This window comes from Callithrix jacchus, chromosome 11 (genome assembly GCF_049354715.1).
Source record: "Callithrix jacchus isolate 240 chromosome 11, calJac240_pri, whole genome shotgun sequence".
NCBI classification, from domain to species: Eukaryota; Metazoa; Chordata; class Mammalia; order Primates; family Cebidae; genus Callithrix; species Callithrix jacchus.
In genome coordinates, this window is record NC_133512.1 from 54,970,755 (window position 1) to 54,995,711 (window position 24,957).

Sequence of the window (24,957 nt, forward strand, 5' to 3'; positions counted from 1 at the left end):
TCATTATATACTTTAACATACAGTGTTATTAATATGTAAAAAATATATTAAAACAATAAAAATGAAAGTTTACCATATGATTTATCTGTAAATAGCTCATATTTACATTCATTTATAGTAACAGGTATGGTATTTTTAAATATTATTCTATTAAGTTAGTCAAGGAATTTTCATATCTTAAATATATAATATTTAATCATATAAGTCTAATTCATTCAATAGATGTTTATCTGAAAATTTATATTTTAAGTGTCTAAAATAGATTGGCTCTATTTTAGAAATTGGGAAATCAAATATAAAGCATGCACACATAGAAACACACATAATCTTCTGCCTTGAAGGTTTCACATCATCATTAGTAAAATCTGAGGCTAGTACAGCAGTTAAGTGTCTCATTGGAAGTTATAAAAGGACTACATTCTGTTATAGCTGTTAAAATTAAGCATCAACTATAAAACCAGATAATAAAATTCTTCTTCCTGATACAAAATATTCTTCACTCCCTTCAATAGTCTGCATTATTTTAAAATAAAGAAATTTATTGGAATTTATGAAACTTATAATAATGAAATTTGTGATGATTAAGGGAAGGCTAGCCATAAAAATATTGCTATTAATTTGAAAACATCTACATCTTTTTCCTGAGCTGAAGCTTCATGATATTGTAACAAATAGTAGAGGACTGATACTTTTTATTGAAAATGTGATTAAATTTTTTGTAGGGTAAATGTTTCAAAAGATGAAGTTCCTCAAAATGTATTTTGCATATTTCATGTTTCATTTGAGCAAAAGTTCCTGGTTTGTTTAATGGCTAGTCTTAGTTTTAATGTTTGGTGTGAAATTAATTGATCATGTGTCCCAACAGATAGCAGCAAGGAAATAATTAAATTTAATGGAAATTTGACAAATTGTGGAGAGAGGTTTTCTTTTAACTTTATGGAGTTATATGCCTTTCAAAATATATACCTTTTAAACATTGTTAAAGGTTTGGAATTATTTATTTCAAAATTCTTACTGTTCTCAGTATTTTTAATAACTGCACCTTTTTTTGACACTCATATGGGATGTATAAAAATCTTCGATACTTGTTTTAAAATGCAAGGAATATTTATTTTTAGTTGAAGTCAGTTTTATCCTACTCTTTTGTCTCAGTGTCACCTCAAGCTGCAATCATTGCCAGAAGTTTAGTGCTGGGATTCTAAGACTTGGACACAATCATTTGGTTATTTTTTTTTTTGAGGTACTGCAGATGTGTCCGAATGATTTAATATCTGTTATAGAGTTAAATAGTCCTTAACGTTTTGAAGCCGTATCCTGTTGTTGGCCTTTGCTTTGTGTGTTGTTTGTACTGGCTGTTTCTGAATTGACTTTGATGTAAGTCTATTGACTCTGCAAATGTTTACTAATATTTGACTGTTTGAAGGGATTGATTTGTACTTTTGAGCATGTTCCATAAGCTTTATGGACTATGATCCTTACTACTTTACTCCCATCATAAGTGAGATGTGATTTCCAAAGGTTTATTTATGACATTTTTTGACTGATCGGTGTGCAGTTTAGTACTAAATGCGAAAAACACAAAGATGTGCTTGTTTTAAAGTGTACTTTCCATTATAATTATTAAACTCCATTTAAAAGTACAAAAATATATTGTTTATGTTTTTTTGAAATCTTAGAACATCACCAGTAAGTAATTCATAATGGTTAATACATTTACTAATGATGCATCTGCGTTGCTACCAGCGCTTAATGGCCTTCTATGAAAGAGCCATTCTGATTTTAACTTTTTGTTTCAGCACATTAAGTAGACCTGACTAATTATTTATTTCCCCATCATATTGCTAAAGGCTCTGAGCTCTCATTGCCCAGAGAAGGAATATACTGTAAGTATATCAACAAGTAATGAAAATGGAAAGAACAACAATTTGTTTTCATTTTAATACTTAATGAATTTCATTTTACAAAGAAGATTTCACTTCTTTAATATGGTTTTCCTTTTATAATAGATAACTGCCTACAATAGGCGCACCTTTGAGACTGCAAGGCATAATTTGATAATTAATATAATGTCTGCAGAAGGTAGGTATGAAAATATGTTGATGATCATTTCCTTATTTACAAGAAGTATTTCATTGTTTTAAACTATGTAAAATGTAGTTAAGAATTTTAAAATGCCACATACCTAATATAACTGATGAAATAATAAGACATAGAAAAGAAAACTAAGCAATGTCTAATTTGTTATAAAGTATCATGGTGTGTTATGATGGTGAAAAGCTCAGATAGGAAGTCAAACAGATAGGCCCCTTACTTCTCTAAGCCTTTTTCATCAACTTAAAATGGGATTAACAATATCATTTCTCTTATAAGTATGGGGTAAGGATTCTACGAGTTAAGGCTTGAAATGTGTTTATCACAGAGCTGATCACAAAGTGCACAGTCAATAATTATTAGCTGTGATTGCAACACTACACTTTAGCCTAGGTGACAGAGCAAGACCCTGTCTCAAAAAAAAAATACTAGCTGGTTTTATTATTTTTTTTAAAAATTTACTACAGTAATAGTCTAAGTGTATGTGATAATACAGAGTTGCTGGAAAATGGAAATAAACTATAATTTAGGGCTATAGTTATAATAATATAACAAATTGTTATATAAACTATAACAATTTCTTTCCTAAATAGTTAATAATGTATTAGTAATTTGTAGAGTCTATCAGCAATTTAAAGTTTCAAAAGCTCAAATTGTGAATGATTTCCTAAGAATTTTGAATGTTAGGGATAAGGAAGTATTCCAAGAATTTTACTCTCAAATATTTTGACCCTTTTTTAAAATCAGTTGACTGGGAAAATACCACCAAATACTTTGTAGTTAATTAAAAATTTTTTTTTTTTTAATTTGACATGGAGTCTTGTTCTTGTCAACCAGGCTGGAGTGCAATGCTGTGATCTCGGCTCACTGCAACTTCCACCTGCTGGGTTCAGGCAATTCTCCCTGCCTCAGCCTCTGGAGTAGGTGGGATTACAGGTGCCTGTCACCACGCCTGGCTAATTTTTTATGTTTTTAGTGGAGACAGGGTTTCACTTTATTGGCCAGGCTGGTCTCAAACTCCTGACCTGAGGTGATCCATCTGCCTTGGCCTCCCAAAGTGCTGGGATTTCAGACATGACCCACTGTGCCCAGCCTGTAGTTAAGATTTATAAATCACAGATTTATATGTGTTATGTTAGATATAATTCATGACGATAACAGGAGGGAAACTGATTCAGAATTTTTTTCCTCTCAAAACAAGAAAACAATTGTGCATTCTTGATTGGGGAATGTTTGCTTCTATTTACTAGTGCAACTAAAAACAAATAAGCAAACAAGAAAATGGTTTTGTTTTTGTTTTTATTTTTTTTTTAGACGGAGTTTCGCTCGTTTCCCAGACTCCAGACTGGAGTGCAATGGCATGATCTCAGCTCACCACAACCTCCAGCTCCTAGGTTCAAGCAATTATTCTGCCCCAGACTCCCAAGTAGCTGGGATTACAAGCATATGCTACAATGCCCAGCTAATTTTGTATTTTTAGTAGAGATGGGGTTTCTCCATGTTGATCAGGCTGGTCGTGAACTCCCGACCTCATGATCTGCCTGCCTCGCCTCCCAAAGTGCTGGAATTACAGGTGTGAGCCACCATGCTTGGTCAACACCAAACATTTTATCAGAACCTACTAATATAGAATTCATAATAATACAGTCAAGGCTGGGTTAAAAATTATTTTTATAGCATACGAAAGAAGGAATTTCTGTAAAAGTAAACATACATATGGAGAGATTGCTTTAAAACTTAAACCCCTTTAAATGAATGTTTTTCCCCAGGTGTTTACCAGTATCAATTGTAGACAACAAATGTGCAGTTAAAAATTTTAAATGACCTTCATATATGAAAAGCAAGTCCAAGTGCCAATTCTGTGGGCCTGGACAGAAGACTCCCTGTCCACTCTCCCACTCCCTGAAGGCTTTTGGTGGGTATTTATGTTTTGATCAGGGAGATTTTTGTTCTTGACCACAGTGGTGATTGGATTCTTGCATACTATCTAAGTTGCCCCTGTAGAATTGGAATACTTTTAATGAGCAGAATAATTGAAGAGTTTCCTTCCTCCTTGAGAATTCATCATTATAGTTATAAAGTTATACTACAGTGGCTTTGGACTATCTCACCTCGCCATTGTGCTCTCAAAGGGACTCAAAACTCTGGCAGGTGTGAGAGTCCCTGCAAACTGAAAGCTTGGTCTATAGTTTGAACTTCTTCCTTCTCAAATCTAGTGTCAGTGCTACAGATACAGAGTACTCAAGGCATCTCAATATGTTGTTGAGACCCATGGTCAAGTAGATACTAATACAAAACTGTTAGACAACTGTAGGATTGGAAATTGGCAGCAGGGCTCTTTGTCTAAATAAGGGGTTTGGAAGGTGTGCTAGTGAGAAGCAGTAGCAGACAGGTTTTAGAAAGCTCCACCTTTACCTCAGGCAGTGCTTGTTCCTCTGCTTTTTATGTAGGGTTCGTGGCCGAAACCTATTTGAACCACTGCAGTAAAATCCATCCATTTGTCCTTGCTGGTCTAGACAGAAATGTGTATGTGCAGTGGGGTGTACATCTTTGAGCATGGCCTACACTCATGTTATTTATCCCAGATAAGATTTGGGAGAAGAAATAACAAAAGTTGTATATCAGGGTAATCATGCTCTGTTCAACTCCTTGCCCAGCTGTCTCCTGTTCTGAGAGACCTAATGGGAAATTAGTCGTGTAGACTCACACAGCATGAAGCTCAAGGAGAGTACATAAAGTGATTCTCTAAATTGGGTTTGGCGCCTCTGAGGCCTGCCACCAATCTGTTGGCCTACTGTTCTCTTGGCCTCTGTGATTTCCAAATATAGCAGGCATGGGATTTCCCCAGAGTTAGAAAGCTGCTGTGACTCATCTCTGGGAAGCCTGGCAGCAGCTCTTGGATGGGTAGACAGTAGGCAGCTGCCCAGCTCGGAGCCTCTGAGGGGTCTGGTGGCAACCACAGGCTTTGCAGCGGGTCTTAGCAAAGGAGCCATGAAGCGGGGTCAAATGGAACAGGAAAAGTCAGATAACAGTTCTCCAAAATGTAACACTGATCATAAGAAAAAAGTTTTACACACTTTTTAAGGAAACTGGATGTGAAAACATTGAATGAAATGAATAGATTTTAGAATTCTGGCATATTCAAAATCTGTATTTGATACTATTTATAAATATTTATTGCCAAGAAACTTCTTCATAACGTATTTCTTCATGACTGTTTCTAGGTATGTGGCTAAACCTAGCATGATTAAGCTATTAATTATCTGTATAAAACAGGAAGTATATCTGTATAAAACAGGAAATTTATTTGCATAAATGAGAATAAATACATTTTAGATTGCAGATGGGCTATACATTAAGCAAATCTAACAAAATCATAAGCAGAACATGTGACAATGTAGAAGATAAGTAGATAACTTTCTATGATTGGGCTTTGAAAAACTAAATCTTCAGAATGTGATGACCACACTCTAGAAAACTCTGTTGAAAATTCTCAAGTCATAGTTTCTTCCCTGACTTCATCTCAGGCATCAGATGTTCTTTAATATCAAAGATGCTTCATAAGAAATAAGTTAATCAAGATATCAAGTACTTAATGTAATTTTTATTTTTTGTTCATTAAATTGAAGTGGAATATTTTACAGATACATGAATTTTATTGAAATAAATGAGAGGATATACATAGTGTAATTACTACTGGGGACTTTAAATCTATGTAGCATCCAGAAACATTTTCTTGTCCTTTTAAAGTACAAATTCAGATACTCAACCTTTTCATATTATCATAATAAGAGCTAACGTTTAATATTTTATATGCTGCTATGTGTTGGGAGCTCTTCTGAGCACTTTATATATGTAGTCTCTTTTAGCATAGATAAAAATCATATAAGGTAAGTTCACATTATGAGATAAGCTTCTGGACCACTCTAAAGATAAGCTTTCACATATGAAAGTATAGAGAAAAATATAAGCAGCTACTCACCGTCTTGTTGTGAGAATTAAAGTTTGTAATTCACCTAAGTCCCCTACCTTGGCCTGCCTCATAGTAAATATATTTTAAAAATTAACCTTTATTCTTACAGAAATATTATTAAATAAACAGAAAGCTATTCTTTATCTTAAGCATGTTCTCTATTAGAATATAGAGTGATGATTTGTAATTGAATAGTAGCATTTGACTTACAAATTACATTTTTTTAGTTTCTTATATTGATAATCTGAATTTGACAAGGGGTTGTTCAACAATGTTACTTGTGGGCCAGGTACAGGTACAGTGGCTCATGCCTGTAATCCCAACTCTTTGGGAGACTGAGGCAGATGAATCGCAAGTTCGAGACCAGTCTGTCCAATATGGTGAAACCCCATCTCTACTAAAAAATACGAAAGTTACCTGGGTGTGGTGGTGCAAGCCTGTAGTCCCAGCTACTCGGGAGGCTGAGGCAGGAGAATTACTTGAACCCAGGAGGCGGAGTTTGCAGTGAGCTGAGATCACACCACTGTACTCTAGCCTGGATGACAGAGTGAGACTCCATCTCAAATAAAAAAACAAAGTTAATTATGAAATATTTAGAGGGAAATTTTGATGACACATTGGGGAAGAAAAAACATTAAATCTCCAACAATGTGAAGTGGAATTACATGAGAACTTTATAATTGTTTTAGAATATTTAATTATAGTGTGATTAAAAACTGAAATTGTTCTGGTCTTTAGAATTCTTATTGATATATAATTGATATTTATTTTAGAAAAAAGCAGTATTTTGGCATGCTCCCCAAAAGATCAGTAATGTAAATTTAAAATACAAATTTAACTTTTCTTATTTCTTTTGGCCAAATTCTAGAATTATAAATTGCCCTGATGAGCCTCTGGTGAGCCTTGGATTTTATTATATTGTAGATAAAGTTCTGTGTCTAATGTCTGTTATGTTTTTAGATACATCCTCTGTTATACAGAAAGCCTTTAAAGTCCGTATTAATATTACTCCCTGGTGCCAGGATTATGACAGAATTCAACACATCGCAAATTGTTCTTTTGTTTCCCTTTTAAAAGACTGCTTCACTAAAGATATGCATATCCTTTTTCACCAAAATTAGACTTCCCATTGCCATATCAAGCAGAATTCTTCATTAAGAATATGAATGTAGAAGAAATGTTGGCCAGTGAGGTTCTTGGAGACTTTCTTGGGGCAGTGAAAAATGTGTGGCAGCCGGAGCGACTGAACGCCATAAACATCACATCGGCCCTAGACAGGGGCGGCAGGGTGCCACTTCCCATTAACAACCTGAAGGAGGGGTAAGCAGACCTTTATCTCATTGCCTTAAATATAGATTTTTAAATATGGTAATCTTATCAAACTGATTATAGATGGAAGATGGCCTATTGCATTTTTCTTTTTAATAAGAAATAGATATTATAAAGATATGCGCATACTAGTAATTTTCTATATTGACAAAGATGTTGTGTTAATGATTCTTTATATCTCAAGTTCCTGGTCTGGGAAATCTGATTGTAGATGAGGATCAGCATCATAACTTATAGCACTAAGTCTTTTGTACCTTCCATAAAGAAGCTGATTATTTAGGGCCACCAATTTCAAAGGAAATGGACGTCCCAGTTATTAGCCGCAGAGGGATGCGCAGACTGCTGTAACTTTATTCTAGGAAACTATTTCTTCGTCTTTAACATTCTTTCCACCAAGTGTTGGTGACTGATGGCTGGAGTGGATTTGAAACCCATTCCTGTGACACAAAGGCCTAAAGCCTGACCTTGTCACTCAAGCTGGGTGACACCGGGCAAACCCTGATCTCCTCTGTGCCTCAACTTCCTCATCCCATCCTGTAGAGATGATATTCTTCCTCAGAGTTGTTTTAATGATTAAGCGAGATAATGTATTTGAAAGTGATTTTGTCAGTTCTCAAGCCGTGCAGATAGAAAGCATGACTTCTGTCCTTGTGGAGGTCAAGAAACAATCCTGCCTGGGTAAAGTTATTATCAAGACAAACTTTGATTTTTAATTTTTAATCTGTAGGTTGAGGCAGATTTGCTTTTTCTCTCTCAATCCTATAAAAGTACAGTCTGTGGAATAAATCACATTTTGCATAGCATATTTCCCTTTCAACTTCTCCTTAACCCATAATCCTGGAAACACTATTATACAGGTGATATCTGGAATTAGCTAGAATATCTGGGTCAGGAAGAATTAAATTTAAGGATATCTTTAAAGGAGAACTATGTTGGAAATAAGGAAAAATATCACAAATAAACATGGATGCAGTTAGGTAACAATCAAATGGGGAAAAGCAGTGAGCTATAAAATCCAACTTAAAAATTTCAGAATTAAATTTTATCTTCTGTATATAGCAATGGATTTTCAAGTCAGTCAGGCATACAAGTCCTTTGAGGAAAATGGTTGCTTTACTTCTTGTCTATGTGCTGTTGGCTTTCCATATGAAAACATAATTCTAGAGCTTAAATTTTCACTTCATTGTTACAACATGGTTCTCTTTCTTATAAAGTAATTAAAGTAGAACCGTGGAATGAGATGAAGGAGGGTATCTTCTCTAAAGGCATTTCTCCAAATATGGAGGTTTTAAAACAGTTTTCTTAAGGTAGTGTGTTCCACAATTATTAAAACAATAACCAAAAAAATGTTGGAGGAAACAGCACAAAAACAAGGCATTGGTAGAGTTTTTCATTGTTGTGCTTTATTCTGGTCTCACTTTTTCTTCAATTAGTAGTGCAGGTCCCACTTGTTGAGGTACTTTTAGAACCTGAACTAAACTAAATTGAACCAAGCAACTTCCTAAACCAAACTGTGACCTAAAGCACTGCTTTCCAACGTTGTCTAGCCTGAGAATTGCCAATAGAACATTACTAAAAATATAGATAGGTTCCTGGCCTTTGATTCCCTCTAGAGACTGATTCTTTGGGCCTAGGGCTGGGCCTGAGCATGTAACTCTATATTAAGAACAGAATTTTTGTCCTACAAGTACTTGTTTGAGAATTCAATCACTAACTGACTGACCCCCAACACCTGCTAGAGGGTGGCACATGCTGTCAGATATTTGAGAGAATCAGTCCTGTGGCATTTATTTGGACTCTTGTCTCAGATCCCTTCCCAACCAGAAATGCTTTCCATGAGTTTTAATTTAATGTTAAGCCTTAACCTTTACAAAATATTCATATGAGGAGTCTTTTAAAATAGCATTTCTATAAATTGTACACAATGCCAACTCTATTACTCCAATGTCCCTGTGCAAACACTCGTAAAATAAAATCCTACTTGAGTTATAATTTGAAAAGTTTGTCCCTGCAAATGATTTTGCAAGTTTTCTTTAGTAGTTATATAATAGCATGGCAATAGAAACAGTTTTTTAGCCCTGCTGCCTTAAACCCTCTCTAATGATGAGAACCGTGACATTTACTGTGTGTGTGTGTGTGTGTGTGTGTGTGTGTGTGTGTTTATTTCAAAGTACTGCTTAACTAGTACTTTCTTTCCTTTTTAATGGTGTATATTATGATTTTTAATTCACTTTCTCTGTATTTTCTTTTGAAAATATCAGGTTCTATAAATCCTTTAAAAATGAAATACTGAAAAGATCAAGAAGTAGGGTCAGAGCTAGCTAAGGAATTATATCCCTTTTAAAATGTTTTCTTAAAAAATATATTCATACACTTCAGAAGTATTAACTAAGCACCTAATAAATGTGTTCTGTTTAATTTAATACTTAGCATAAGTTATAGTCTCAGATTTAAATTTTAAAAAAGATCTCCATGAAATGATTTCCTGAACAGCAGATAACCAAGAGTAGCCCTCATTAGTAGATCCTCAGAGTAAATCTACTACCCTTCTACTGCCTAAAGTGTCATTAAATGTCCATCCCCAAGAGCCCAACCTGCAGCATCTTGACTCCTCATCCTTCTTGATGAGCATTTGTTTTTTATTCTCTGCAGAACTCACTGTCAGCTTTCAAACTTCTAAATCAAACAGAAAATGATTATAAAGATTTACTTCAAAGTATGTAAGCTCCTGCAAAGGAAGGCTGAGCCCTCTGAAAAGATTCATTTTCATTTGCCAGACCCATAACCCCAGGGTAACTGTGCTGTCTCTGGTCATGGTCTTGGTGCTACTTTTGCTCCTGATGCTGAGCCAGAGGCTAAGGACTCATGGTTGTATTTAGCCTGGGATAAAGCTGGTGGAAAGAAGAGCAGGTTCGTATTTCATTCCAGGCATGTCATGGCTGCCAACTACGGGCGAGTGATGTAGTGTAAATGGTGGCTATGAAGGGAATGATGGGGTGTGAGGATTAAAGAATATAATCACTTTTCCTAAGAGATTGTCAAACTTACCACTATTTCCTCTGGTTACCAAAGCATGTGGATCTAGCATCAGTCAATAACAGAGAATCCTAGTTTATTCTCTAGACCATCTCACAAAGTACTCCTTCTGATTGTCTGATTTTTGCTGTATGTCAGAGGCCTCAGTGAGAAGTTATACTTGAAGAAAAGAATGAAAGTCAATGGCTGCCCAATATTGGTCCAATAGAAAGTCATGATCCTGGGCCAATTTCAGTAGAGTTCTAAAATTGTCTCCATCTATGGTAACTTACCGAATTGCCCTTTATTCTTAAATGATGTCCCTTTTGTAATTTTGGAAGAAATATCTTTTCTTTTATTGAACAGTGGTGATACAGGAATTGTCAAAAGTGCCTTTAATAAACTAAACTTGGAAACCTTTATGAGTCCATTTTTATAACAAAAAAACAAATGAAGTCAATGTGACTATATGTTTAATATTTACTCTTCTGAGTTCTATCATTTTTTCTTTCATAGTTTAAGGTTTATTCAGTATTTTTTTAATGGGAGAATATTTTATTAGTTTCTGGAGTACAGTGATTTTAAAAACACAATCTAGGTTGCAATCTACTGGGAGTAGACAAATAATCAGATAATTAATATCAGAACCACAGTTGTGGTTTTAAGTACCACAATTGAGGTATCACAGAGAGAGCTCCTCTCTCACTACAGGGCTATCCCTGGAAAAGCTTTATAAAGGAGATGAAGCCTGATCTAAGTTGAAAATATGAGTACAAATTAGCCTCCTGAGAAAAAGAGAAATGGAAATGCTGCATGGGAAAGGGCTTGGGCGAGTCCCTTAAGTAGGAGAGAGCATGGTGGATTCAGAAATCTACTTAGTGTGGAAATGGAGAAAGAGATCCAGAAGTGAGTTATGAAAGGGGCAAAGACCAGACCATCTAAGACCTTGTCGTCTGGGAAAAGTTATTTAGATTTTATCCTGAAGCATTAGGGCCCTGTGCAGAAAATGATTGATACTTAGGTTTTTGTTTTAGAGAGATCACACTTGTAGAATAAGGAAGACTGAAAGGAGGAAATGCTGTGTGGATATAGGTGCTGGGATTTTAGGGGACCCAATATCATCCATTTTCCCCTGCCAGACAAACATGAACAAGAGGAACATGAGCACACAAAAAAATTCTTTTAGAATTTAGTGCCACTAAACATTTGGGTCTCTTAAGGAATAGTCATGCTTTACCCTCTCTAATGATGAGAACCGTGACATTTACTGTGTGTGTGTGTGTGTGTGTGTGTGTGTTTATTTCAATTTGGGTACAAGAAAATTCAGTGCCAAATGCAGTGCTCTGGTTTGCAACAGAATTATTAGTCCTGTCAAGTTTTCAATGTTTTCCTAATTTTGGGTGACTTTTTCATTTTTTTATATGTGTTTTACTATAATCCCATACATCTTTCATTCTTTATTTTTCATCTTATTTTTTGATTGATTATTGCAGATATGTACATAAAAAAAGTGGGGTGGGGGAAAAGGCAGGAAGTGCAGTGCTGCTGCTTTTGAGAGCTCAGCAGTTTCCAGGCAACATGTAATATATATGGACACATTTTTCTCTAAATGGTCTTTTTTCTTCTATACACATAAAATAACAACATATATTCATTAATTGGACAATTAGGAAAAAATGCAATCATCAGATCCATTTATTTGGCTATTGCTAAAAGGCAGAATTTTGACTTAAATTATTTACTATTACTTGTTTCTTTACATTATAAATCTAAAATGCAATAAATGCATTTTACCTTAAAGAAGGGAAATTCAGTTGTTCAAATTGGAAGAAAAAAATTCTTCACAAGAAACAACTCTATCTAGTGTACTCCAGTCCCTAATATTTTGAAGTACCAGATTTTGTTAGCATTCATTGAGAGCCTTGTACTTGATAATAGCCTCCTGTCTCATCTGTTTACATGCATTTGAAATTTTGAAAACATGTGCTAGGGTCATAAAGATAAAGATCATTCTCATTTCACTTCATACAAATTTTAAATTTTGACATATCAAAAACTAGCTGAAAGAAAAATGGATTATGAAAAACATAATTTTAGAATGTGTAGTGTAGTTATTATTATTACACATGAACTCAGACAATTACATATTTTTAAAAGCCAGCATGTTCAAACTTAGTGGTTCTACAAAAGAAGCCAAAAATTTACTTTTTAAAAAACGTGTATTAAAAAATTTGTTATGAGACATATTATGAGACAAATCCAATATCTACTGCTTTTGAGCATGACATTTGTGTTCTGTTTGCTTTTAAACTGGTATAATTCTTTTCATTCATGCGTTCATTTAGCCAATAGGCTACCTGAAGACAGTGGCAAAGACTGGGTTCAAAGAGAATCATTAAGGGGCTATTCCTTTACTCCCTGTGGAAGGTGATGGTAACCAGATCTACAGTTGTAGCTGTGGGATAAAACAAAGTGGACAGGTGTGTATGAGAGTTATTTCAGGGTAAATGTCAGAGAATGATGATGGATTGAATATGTGGAGAGAAGAGAAGAGTCAAAGATGATGGTGCTTGAGTTCATGACTTGAGCATTTGGGGATGTCAATCACTGAGAGAGAAGATGGAGGAACAGGTGGAGGTGGGGTGGGGTAATGATGAGCTCCGTTTGGAATGTATTAAGTTTGAAAAGCTTATGGATCATCCAAGTAGAGATGAAAGTAATTTGCAGTATGTATCAACTGTCATAAAAATGTGTCCACTTCTAGACCTGTCTTTTAGGATAGTCACATTAAAGAATATGCATATAGTCTTTGCAATATTATTTATAACATCAAAAAATTGGAAGCAACTTAGTTTTCCAACTCTGAAATAATTATGGAATAAACCATGTGTACTTAAAAAATTATATTACCATAAAGCTATAATTACAAAGACTACAATGTGGAATATGCTTATGATGCAGTAAATGAAAAAGCAGGATACAAAATTATATTTTAGAGATTATTGTGATTAGATGAAAATATATGCATTTGAAAAATATTCTGCAAGGTACATTGGAAAATGAAAATAGTTTTCTTGGCAATACAAATCAGTTTTGTTTTTATATCTCATATTTTCTATAACGTTTTTATATTGCTTTTATAATTTAAGAAAAAAATACATGGGCATGACAATCTCTTATGCCCATTTATATTATCTTGAAAGGAATTAATTTAAAATCTTACTAATTGCAAATGCAAATCAATGTCTTATCTAAACAAGAGGGGCATTAAAAGTTGTAAGAAATATTTATTTTGTCTCTGTCCTTACACATATATTTCACAATTATCAAGGAAAACTATGGTGTTGGCTTGGTAGTTAATAAGAGGATAGAAGTTGAGCGTATGTGAGTCTTAAAAGTAATAACTTGTTTTAAATTGAATATGTTTATATCCACTGATCATCTAAATACCAGTGGTTTTTTATATCTACTTTTGTTCTAAATTTTAAATTTGATCTTTTATTTTAGTCCATTATTTACTATTTGTTTCCCAAAGGTACAATAGGTTTTTTTTTTTTTTAAAATAGTCTTTCAAATGAGTCTAAAATTCTAATATAAATTTGATGTGAAGAGCAAATGAATTTGTGTGAACATACTCGGGAACATAGTTGTCAACTCAGGCTTGGTCATGACTTTATATTTACATTTACATAAGTTTTAACTTTTGTGCTGTACTTTTCTTTCATTTTTTAAAAATAACAGCTTTATTGAGATATAATTCACATACAATGCATCTATCTAAAATGCACAATTTTAAATTGTGATTTTTAGTAAATTCACAAAGTCATGCAATCATTATTATAATCAATTTTAGAAAGTTGTTACTATCCCAACACCACACACCCATTAGAAGTCACTTACCACCACCCCCACCTCTAGGCAACCACTAATATACTTGCTATCTCTATAAATATGCCTATTCTGGACATTTTGTATAAATGGAATTATATAATATATACTCGTCTGTTACTCGCTTTTTTCACTTTGTAGAACATTTTCAAGTTTCATCTATGTTGTAGAATAAATTAGTATTTCATTTTTAATTGTGTAATAATATATTTTATGGATATGCCATCTTTTTTTATCCATTTATAAGTTGAGCATTTGGATTGTTTTTACTTTTTGAATATTACGATGCCATTGTGAACATTCATGTACAAGTCTTTCTGTAGACATATATTTTTATTTTTCTTGAGTATATCCCTAGGAATGGAGTTGCTGGGTCCTATATTAACTCTGTATTTAACATATTGAGGAATTGCCAGACTGTTTTCCAAAGCAGATGCACCACTATACATTTCCACCAGCAAAATAGGAGAGTTGCAACTTCTCTACATCTTCACCAGCACTAGCTATTATCTGCCTTTTTGATTATAGCCATTCTAATGAAAGTGAAGTGGTATCTCATTGTGGTTTTGATTTCTATTTTGCTGATGACCAGTGATGTTGAGCATCTTTTCATATGGCTATCAGATATCCATACATCATTTTTGGAAATATGTCTATTCATATCCTTTGCCATTTTCAATTGAATTATTTGTCTTTTGATTAAGTTATAAGAATCCTTTATATGTTCTATATACAAGTCCTTTATTAAATATATGATTTGCAGATATTTTCTCCTCTTCCATGAGTTGTCTTCACTTTTCTTAATGGTGTTCTTTGAAGCAGAGAACTTTAAAATTTTGATAGAGTTCAACTCATCTACTTTTTTTTCTGCTACTGCTGGAGCTTTTGGTGTCATATTTTAAAAATCATTGTCTAATCCAATGTCATATTTATACCTATTTTCTTCTCAGAGTTTAATAGTTTTAGCTCTTACATTTAAGTCTTTGATTTTTTTGTGCATATACTATTTTTTAGAGAATTTTTAGGTTTATAGAAAAATTAAGGTGCGGATATTTCTTTTGCACAGCCTCCCCCATTATCAGCATCCCTCATCAGAGTGGTACATTTATTACAATTGATGAATCTACATTGACAAATCATTATCACCCGAAGTCCCTAATTTACATTAGGTGTCACTGTTGGTAGAATATATTCTGTAGGTTTGGACAAATTTATAATGACATGTTTTTACCATTATAGTGTCATATAGAGTAGTTTCACTGCTCCAAAAGTCAGCTGTGTTCCACCTGTTCATCCCTCCTTCTCCACAACTTCTGGCAACCATCAATGTTTTTATTGTCTTCATAGTGGCTTTTTTTCCCCCAGAAAGTCATATAATAGGAATCATATAGTCTGTAGCCTTTCTATATTGGCTTATTTCACTTAGTAATATGCTTTTAAGTTTCTTCCATATCTTTTTATGGCTTGATAGCTTATTCCTTTTTTAGCACTGAATAATATTCCATTTTCTGGAATGTACCACAGTTTAATTATCATTCTCTTACTGGAGGACTTCTTGGTTGCCCCACTTTTTGGCAGTTATAAACAAAGCTTCTATAGATATCCACATGCAGGCTTTTGTGTGTAAGTAAGTCTTTAACTCCTTTGGGAAAAGGCCAGGGAGAGTGATAGCTGGAGCATATGGTAAAAGTATGTTGTTCTGTAAGAAACTGCCAAATTGTCTTCCAAATTGGCTGCACCATCTTGCATTCCCACCAGCAATGAATGAAAGTTGCTATTGCTCCATATCCTTGCCAACATTTGATATTGCCACTGTTCTGGATTTTGGCCAATCTGTGTATTGTATATCTCACTGTTTTAATTTGTCTTTCCCTGATGACACGTAAAGTGGAGCATCTTTTCGTATACATGTTTACCATGAGTATATCTTCTATTATGAGGTGTCTGTTAAGGTCTCTGGCTTTTTTTTTTCTTTTTTCAGACAGAGTGTTACTGTGTTGTGAAGGTTGGAGTGCAGGGGTACAATCATGGCTCACTGCAACCTCCACTTCCTGGGTTCAAGCAGTTCTCATGCCTCAGCCTCCCAAGTCGAGTAGCTGAGACTACAGGATCATGCCAGCACACCTGACTAATTTTTGTATTTTCAGTAGAGACAGGGTTTTGCCATGTTGGCCAGGCTGGTCTCAAACCTCCTGGCCTCACGTGATCTGCCCACCTTCATTCGCCTCCCAAAGTACTGAAATTACAAGCTTGAGCCACTGTACTGAGCCTTGGGCCTATTTTTAATCAGACTGTTTGTTGTCTAATATTTTAAGAGTTCTTTGTATATTTTGGATAACAGTCCTTTATCAGATAGGCATTTTGCAAATATTTTCTTCTAGTCTGTGGCTTTTTGTATTATTGACAATGTCTTTTTCAGAACAGAAAATTTTAATTTTAATGAAGTCCACCTTGTCAATTCTTTCTTTCATGGATTGTACCTTTGGTGTTGTAACTAAATAGTCGTCAAATTCGAGATCATCTTGATTTTCTCCTTTATTATCTTTTAGGATTTTCATAGTTTTGCATTTTACATGTAGATCTGTAATCCATTTGAGTTAATTTTTGTGAAGGGATTATGTGTCCAGATTCATTTTTTAAAAAATTTTTTATTGCATTTTAGGTTTGGGGGTACATGTGCAGAACATGCAAGACAGTTGCATAGGTACACACATGGCAGTGTGTTTTGCTTCCTTTCTCCCCTTCACCCACATTTGGCATTTCTCCCCAGGCTATCCCTCCCCAGCTACCCCTCCTGCTGGCCCTCCCCTTTCCCCCAATAGACCCCAGTGTTTAATACTCCCCTCCATGTGTCCATGTGTTCTCATTTTTCATCACCCGCCTATGAGTGAGAATATGCGGTGTTTCATTTTCTGTTCTTGTGTCAGTTGGCTGAGAATGATGTTCTCCAGATTCATCCATGTCCCTACAAACGACACAAACTCATCATTTCTGATTGCTGCATAATATTCCATAGTGTTTATGTGCCACACTTTCCCAATCCAGTCTATCATCAATGGGCATTTGGGTTGATTCCAGGTCTTTGCTATTGTAAACAGTGCTGCAATGAACATTCGTGTGCATGTGTCCTTATAGTAGAACGATTTATAGTCCTTTGGATATATACCCAGTAATGGGATTGCTGGGTCAAATGGAATTTCTATTTCTAAGGCCTTGAGGAATCGCCACACTGTCTTCCACAATGGTTGAACTAATTTACACTCCCACCAACAGTGTAAAAGTGTTCCTTTTTCTCCACATCCTCTCCAGCATCTGTTGTCTCCAGATTTTTTAATGATCGCCATTCTAACTGGCGTGAGATGGTATCTCAATGTGGTTTTGATTTGCATTTCTCTGATGACCAGTGACGATGAGCATTTTTTCATATGATTGTTGGCCTCATATATGTCTTCTTTCGTAAAGTGTCTGTTCATATACTTGGCCCAATTTTGAATGGGCTTGTTTGTTTTTTTCCTGTAAATCTGTTTGAGTTCTTTGTAAATTCTGGATATCAGCCCTTTGTCAGATGGGTAAACTGCAAAAATTTTTTCCCATTCTGTTGGTTGCCGATTCACTCTAGTGACTGTTTCTTTTGCCGTGCAGAAGCTGTGGAGTTTGATTAGGTCGCATTTGTCTATTTTGGCTTTTGTTGCCAATGATTTTGGTGTTTGGTCATGATGTCCTTGCCTACTCCTATGTCTTGGATGGTTTTGCCTAGATTTTCCTCTAGGGTTTTTATGGTGCCAGGTCTTATGTTTAAGTCTTTAATCCATCTGGAGTTAATTTTAGTGTAAGGTGTCAGGAAGGGGTCCAGTTTCTGCTTTCGGCACATGGCTAGCCAGTTTTCCCAACACCATTTGTTGAACAGGAAATTCTTTCCCCATTGCTTGTTTTTGTCGGGTTTATCAAATATTGTATGGTTGTAGATATGTTGTTGCCTCTGATGCCTCTGTTCTGCTCCATTGGTCTCTATCTCTGTTTTGGTACCAGTACCATGCTGTTTTGATTACTGTAGCCTTGTAGTATAGTTTGAAATCCGGTAGTGTGATGCCCCCCACTGTGTTCTTTTTGCTTAGAATTGACTTGGCTATGCAGGCTCTCTTTTGGTTCCATATGAAGTTCATGGTGGTTTTTCCCAGTTCTGTGAAGAAAGTCAATGGTAGCTTGACAGGTATAGCGTTGATTCTGTAAATTACTTTGGGCAGTATAGCCATTTTTACGATATTAATTCTTCCTAACCATGAACATGGAATGTTTCTCCATCTGTTTGTGTCCTCTCTGATTTCGTTGAGCAGTGGTTTGTAGTTTTCCTTGAAGAGGTCCCTTACGTTCCTTGTGAGTTGTATTCCTAGGTATTTTATTCTTTTTATAGCAATTGTGAATGGCAGTTTGTTCTGGATTTGGCTTTCTTTAAGTCTGTTATTGGTGTAGAGGAATGCTTGTGATTTTTGTACATTGATTTTATATCCTGAGGCTTTGCTGAAGTTGCTTATCAGTTTCAGGAGTTTTTGGGCTGAGGCGATGGGGTCTTCTAGGCATACTATCATGTCATCTGCAAATAGAGACAATTTGGCTTCCACCTTTCCAATTTGAATACCCTTTATTTCTTTTTCTTGCCTGATTGCTGTGGCTAGAAATTCCAGTACTATATTGAATAGGAGTGGTGAGAGAGGGCATCCTTGTCTAGTGCCGGATTTCAAACGAAATGCTTCCAGTTTTTGCCCATTGAGTATGATATTGGCTGTTGGTTTGTCATAAACAGCTTTTATTACTTTGAGATACGTTCCATCGATACCGAGTTTATTGAGGGTTTTTAGCATAAAGGGCTGTTGAATTTTGTCAAATGCCTTCTCTGCGTCAATTGAGATAATCATGTGGTTTTTGTTTTTGGTTCTGTTTATGTGGTGAATTATGTTTACAGACTTGCGTATGTTGAACCAGCCTTGCATCCCCGGGATGAATTCTACTTGATCATGATGGACAAGTTTTTTGATTTGCTGTTGCAATCGGCTTGCCAATATTTTATTGAAGATTTTTGCATCTATGTTCATCATGGATATTGGCCTGAAGTTTTCTTTTCTTGTTGGGTCTCTGCCGGGTTTTGGTATCAGGATGATATTGGTCTCAGAATGATTTGGGAAGGATTCCTTCTTTTTGGATTATTTGGAATAGTTTCAGAAGGAATGGTACCAGCTCCTCTTTGTGTGTCTGGTAGAATTCGGCTGTGAACCCATCTGGACCTGGGCTTTTTTTGTGTGGTAGGCTCTTAATTGCTGCCTCGACTTCTGCCCTTGTTATTGGTCTATTCATAGTTTCAGCTTCCTCCTAGTTTAGGCTTGGGAGGACACAGGAGTCCAGGTATTTATCCATTTTTTCCAGGTTTACTAGTTTATGTGCATAGAGTTGTTTTTAATATTCTCTGATGTTGGTTTGAATTTCTGTGGAACCTGTGGTGATTTCCCCTTTATCATTTTTTATTCCATCTACTTGGTTGTTCTCTCTTTTCTTTTTAATCAATCTGGCTAGTGGTCTGTCTATTTTGTTGATCTTTCAAAAAACCAGCTCTTGGATTTATTAATTTTTTGGAGGGTTTTTCGTGTCTCAATCTCCTTCAGTTCAGCTCTGATCTTAGTTATTTCTTGTCTTCTGCTGGGTTTTGAGTTTTTTTGATCTTGCTCCTCTAGCTCTTTCAATTTTCATAATAGGGTGTCAATTTTGGATCTCTCCATTCTTCTCATATGGGCACTTATTGCTGTATACTTTCCTCTAGTGACTGCTTTAAATGTGTCCCAGAGATTCTGGCATGTTGTGTCTGTGTTCTCATTGGTTTCAAAAAACTTCTTTATTTCTGCCTTCATTTCGTTGTTTATCCAGTCAACGTTCAAGAGCCAGTTGTTCAGTTTCCATGAAGCTGAGCGGTTCTGAGTTGGTTTCTGAATTCTGAGTTCTAACTTGATTGCACTATGGTCTGAGAGGCTGTTTGTTATGATTTCAGTTGTTTTGCATTTGCTTAGCAGTGCTTTACTTCCAATTATGTGGTCAATTTTAGAGTAGGTGTGATGTGGTGCTGAGAAGACAGTATATTCTGTTGATTTGGGGTGGAGAGTTCTGTAAATGTCTATCAGGTTTGCTTGTTCCAGGTCTGAGTTCAAGCCCTGGATATCCTTATTGATTTTCTGTCTGGTTGATCTGTCTATTATTGACAGTGGAGTGTTAAAGTCTCCCACTATTATTGTGTGGGAGTCTAAGTCTCTTTGTAAGTCGTTAAGAACTTGCCTTATGTATCTGAGTGCTCCTGTATTGGGTCCATATATGTTTAGGATCATTAGCTCTTCTTGTTGTATTGATCCTTTTACCATTATGTAATGGCCTTCTTTGTCTCTTTTGATCTTTGTTGCTTTAAAGTCTATTTTATCAGAGATGAGAATTGCAACTCCTGCTTTCTTTTGCTCTCCATTTGCTTGGTAAGTCTTCCTCCATCCCTTTATTTTGAGCCTTTGTGTATCCTTGCATGTGAGATGGGTTTCCTGGATACAGCACACTGATGGGTTTTGGATTTTTATCCAATTTGCCAGTCTGTGTCTTTTGATTGGTGCATTTAGTCCATTTACATTGAGGGTTAATATTGTTATGTGTGAATTTGATACTGCCATTTTGATGCTAGCTGGCTGTTTTGCCCATTAGTTGTAGATTCTTCATTATGTTGATGCTCTTTAGCATTTAGGGTGATTTTGGAATGGCTGGTACTGGTTGTTCCTTTCTATGTGTAGTGCCTCTTTCAGGAGCTCTTGTAAAGCAGGCCTGGTGGTGACAAAATCTCTGAGTACTTGCTTGTTCGCAAAGGATTCTATTTTTCCTTCACTTATGAAGCTCAGTTTGGCTGGATATGAAATTCTGGGTTGAAAGTCCTTTTCTTTAAGGATGTTGAATATTAGCCCCCACTCTCTTCTGTCTTGTAGAGTTTCTGCCGAGAGATCTGTTGTGAGTCTTATGGGCTTCCCTTTGTGGGTGACCCGACCTTTCTCTCTGGCTGCCCTTAGTATTTTCTCCTTTATTTCAACCTTGTTGAATCTGACGATTATGTGCCTTGGGGTTGCCCTTCTTGTGGAATATCTTTGTGGTGTTCTCTGTATTTCCTGCAATTGAGTGTTGGCCTGTCTTTCTAGGTGGGGGAAATTTTCCTGGATAATGTCCTGAAGAGTATTTTCCAGCTTGGATTCATTCTCTTTGTCACAATCTGGTATGCCTATCAAACATAGGTTAGGTCTCTTCACATAGTCCCACATTTCTTGGAGACTTTGTTCATTCCTTTTTCCACTTTTTTCTCTGATCTTGGTTTCTCGTTTTATTTCATTGAGTTGATCTTCAACTTCTTATATTCTTTCTTCTGCTTGGTCAGTTCGGCTATTGAAACTTGTGCATGCTTCGCGAAGTTCTCGTATTGTGTTTTTCAGCTCCTTTAATTCATTCATATTCCTCTCTAAGTTATCCATTCTTGTTATCACTTCCTTGAATGTTTTTTCATATCTTTTTTCAAGTTTCTTAGTTTCTTTGCATTGATTTAAAACATGTTCTTTTAGCTCACAAAAGTTTCTCATTATCCACCTTCTGAAGTCTAATTCCGTCATTTCGTCACAGTCATTCTCCATCCAGCTTTGTTCCCTTGCTGGTGAGGAGTTTTGGTCCTTTCTAGGAGGCGAGGTGTTCTGGTTTTGGGTGTTTTCCTCCTTTTTGCGCTGATTTCTTCCCATCTTTGTGGATTTATCCACCTGTCGTCTGTGTAGTTGCTGACTTTTCGATTGGGTCTCTGAGTGGACACCCAGATTGTTGATGTTGAAGTATTTCTGTTACTCGGTTTCCTTCTACTAATCTAGCCCTTCGCTGTACGACTGCTGAGGTCCACTCCAGGACCTGCTTCTCTGGGGTGCACCTATAGCAGCTGCGGAACAGTGAGGGATGCTACCAGTTTCTTTTTCTGCTATCTGTGTCCCAGAATGATGCCTGGCAAATGTCAGTCTTTTGGATATAGAGGCGTCAGGGAGCTGCTTGAGGAGACAGTCTGTACTTTGTAGGAGCTCAAGTGCTGAGCTGTGAGCTCTGTTGTTCATTCAGGGCTGTTAGGCTGCTATGTTTAATTCTGCTGCAACATAACTCATAAAAAAAAACCCTTTTTTTCTCAGATGCTCTGTCTGGGGGGGGTTGCGACTTTCCTTGTGAGTGTCCGCCGCCCAGCTAGGAGGCAGTCTAGTCACTATTTGCCTGCCGAGGCTCTGCCCTGCTGGTGTGAGGTTCGCCCTGTTGCTGCAGGCTCTGCCCTGCTGCTGCGGTCTCCGCCCTGCTGCCACAGGCTACGCCCTGCAGCGGAGTCTTTCTGTTGTGGCGGGTTGCCTCGGCAATGGCAGGCTGCGTCAGCAATGGGCGTGTACCTCAGTAGGGGCGGTTTACCTCGGTAATGGCAGGCGCCCCTCCCCCACGGAGCTGCGGCCTCAGGGAACCCCTCCACGGGGAGCCTTTGGAATCGCCCTTTTGTTTGTCCCACTGCACTACCCCAAACGCTGTCACCCTGGAATCTCCTGGGCTGGCTCACTGTCCAAGTCCCGTTCAGTCTCAAGTTCAGCCCTCCCAAGTCTCAGGTTGCCGGCCCAACAGGGCACCCAGACGAGTGCCCTTTGTGCGGACCCCTGTGTAGTGCCGCCAAAACGCGGGCCGCCACTGCACCAGCCGCCGGTTGCGCCAGCTAAAACCTCTGCCTGGCGTCCCGCGTCTCCTCTATACCTAGGAATTTCCCCGTTCTGTGGGCAACAAAGATCCATCTGGAAATGCGTCCCTGACTCACCCCTTCTGCGCATTGACCGCGAGCTTCAATCCTGGGTTGTTCTCACAGCACCATCTTGAGTCCTTCCCCCCAGATTCATTTTTTTACATGTATAAGTCTAGTTTTTTCAACACCATTTGTTCAAGACTGTCTTTCTTCCATTGTATTGATTTTGCTCCTTTGCCACAGAATAGTTTAACAGATTTATGTGAGTCTATTTCTAAATATGCATTCTGTTCCATTGATGTTTTGTCAGTTATTTCCCAATACTGCACTGTCTTGATTTCTGTAACTTTATAGTAAATCTTGATATTGGATAGTGTCAGTCCTCAAAATTTGTTCTACTCCTTCAGTATTGTTTTGGCTATTCTGTATCTTTTGTTTCTCCATATAAACTTTAAAGTTTGTTAATATCTGCAAATTAACCTGCTGCAAATATGATTGAGATTATGTTGAATCTATAATTAATTTGGAAAGAACTGGCATATTGACAATATTGAGTCTTCCTATCTATAAACATGGAATATCTCTTCATTTATTTAGATATTCTTTGATTTCTTTCATCAGTTTTGTAGTTTTCCTCATCCAGATCTTGTACCTATTTTATTAGACTTATATTAAAGTATTTTATTTTGGAGGTACTCTGTTGCCCAGGCTGGAGTGCAGCAGCAGAATCTCGGCTTACTGCAACCTCTGACTCCTGAGACTACAGGGGTGTGCCAACATACCCAGCTAATTTTTGTATTTTTAGTAGAGATGGTTTCACCATGTTGGGCAGGCTGGTCTCGAAATTTTGACCTCACGTGATCCACCCGCCTTGGGCTCCCTAATTGCTAAGATTACAGGGATGAGGCACCACACCCGACCTATGTTTTAAATTTCAAGTTCTACTTGTTTATGCTGGTATATAGGAAAGTGATTGACTTTAGTTATATTTATCTTAGTATCAGCTCTATCAGCTTTTGCCTCATGTAATTTGATGCTTTCTGTTTTGGAAGGTTGTTAATTACTGATTCCTGCAATCTTGTTATAATTACTTACTAGTTTTAGGAGATTTTTAAAAATCAATTCTTTTAAATCATATCATCTGCAAACAGTATTATTTTATCCTTCCAAATCCATATACTTTTTATTTTCTTTTTGTCTTTTATTACATTAGTTAGGACTTCCAGTATGATGCCAAAAAACAATAAAGAGGCAACAGTCTTAATTTGTTCCTGATACTAGTGGGAAAACTTCAAGTTTCTCACCATTTAGAGTAATGTTAGCTGTAGATTTTTTGTAGATATTCTTTATCAAATTGAGGAAATTCCCCTCTATTCCTAGTTTGCTAAGAATTTTTTTTTCACAAATTGCCATTGGATTTTGCCAAATGCTTTTCCTACATCTGTTGATGCTGTCATGTGATTTTTCTTCTTTAGCCTGTTGATGTGATATTAACCGATTTTCAGATGTTGAACTAGGCTTCCATAACTGGGGTAAGTCCCAGTTAATCATTGTGTATAATTCCTTTTATACATTGTTGAATCTGATTTGCTAATTTTTTTTTTTGAGGATTTTCACACCTGTGTTTATGAGAGATGCTGGTGTGTTGTGTAGTTTCTTTTCTCATAATGCTGTTTTCTAGTTTTGTTATTAAGGTAATTTTGGCCTCACAGAATGAGATAGGAAGTATTCTTTTGACTTTTGTCTTGTGAGAAATATTGTGGAGAATTGGCATAATTTCTCCTTTAAATGTGAGAATCACTTGAACCCAGGATGCAGAGGTTGCAGTGAGCCGAGATTTGCCCTCCAACCTGGGCAACAG

At 36.4% G+C, this 24,957-nt stretch overlaps 2 protein-coding genes across 13 annotated transcripts in view; one reads left to right on the plus strand and one right to left on the minus strand.

Annotated features, from left to right (window-relative positions):
- The window catches only part of SGCE (sarcoglycan epsilon), a 75,938-nt gene that overhangs the window by 31,517 nt on the left and 19,464 nt on the right, over positions 1 to 24,957 (plus strand). For all 12 annotated transcript variants that reach the window (XM_009002419.5, XM_009002421.5, XM_009002420.5 and 9 more), the window contains 2 exons: positions 2,007 to 2,079; positions 7,186 to 7,384. In XM_009002419.5, coding sequence (XP_009000667.1) covers positions 2,007 to 2,079; positions 7,186 to 7,384 — 272 coding nt within the window. The remainder of the gene's footprint in view (positions 1 to 2,006; positions 2,080 to 7,185; positions 7,385 to 24,957) is intronic.
- Positions 1 to 24,957, minus strand: part of CASD1 (CAS1 domain sialic acid O acetyltransferase 1) — a 135,905-nt gene that overhangs the window by 8,541 nt on the left and 102,407 nt on the right. The window lies entirely within an intron of this gene.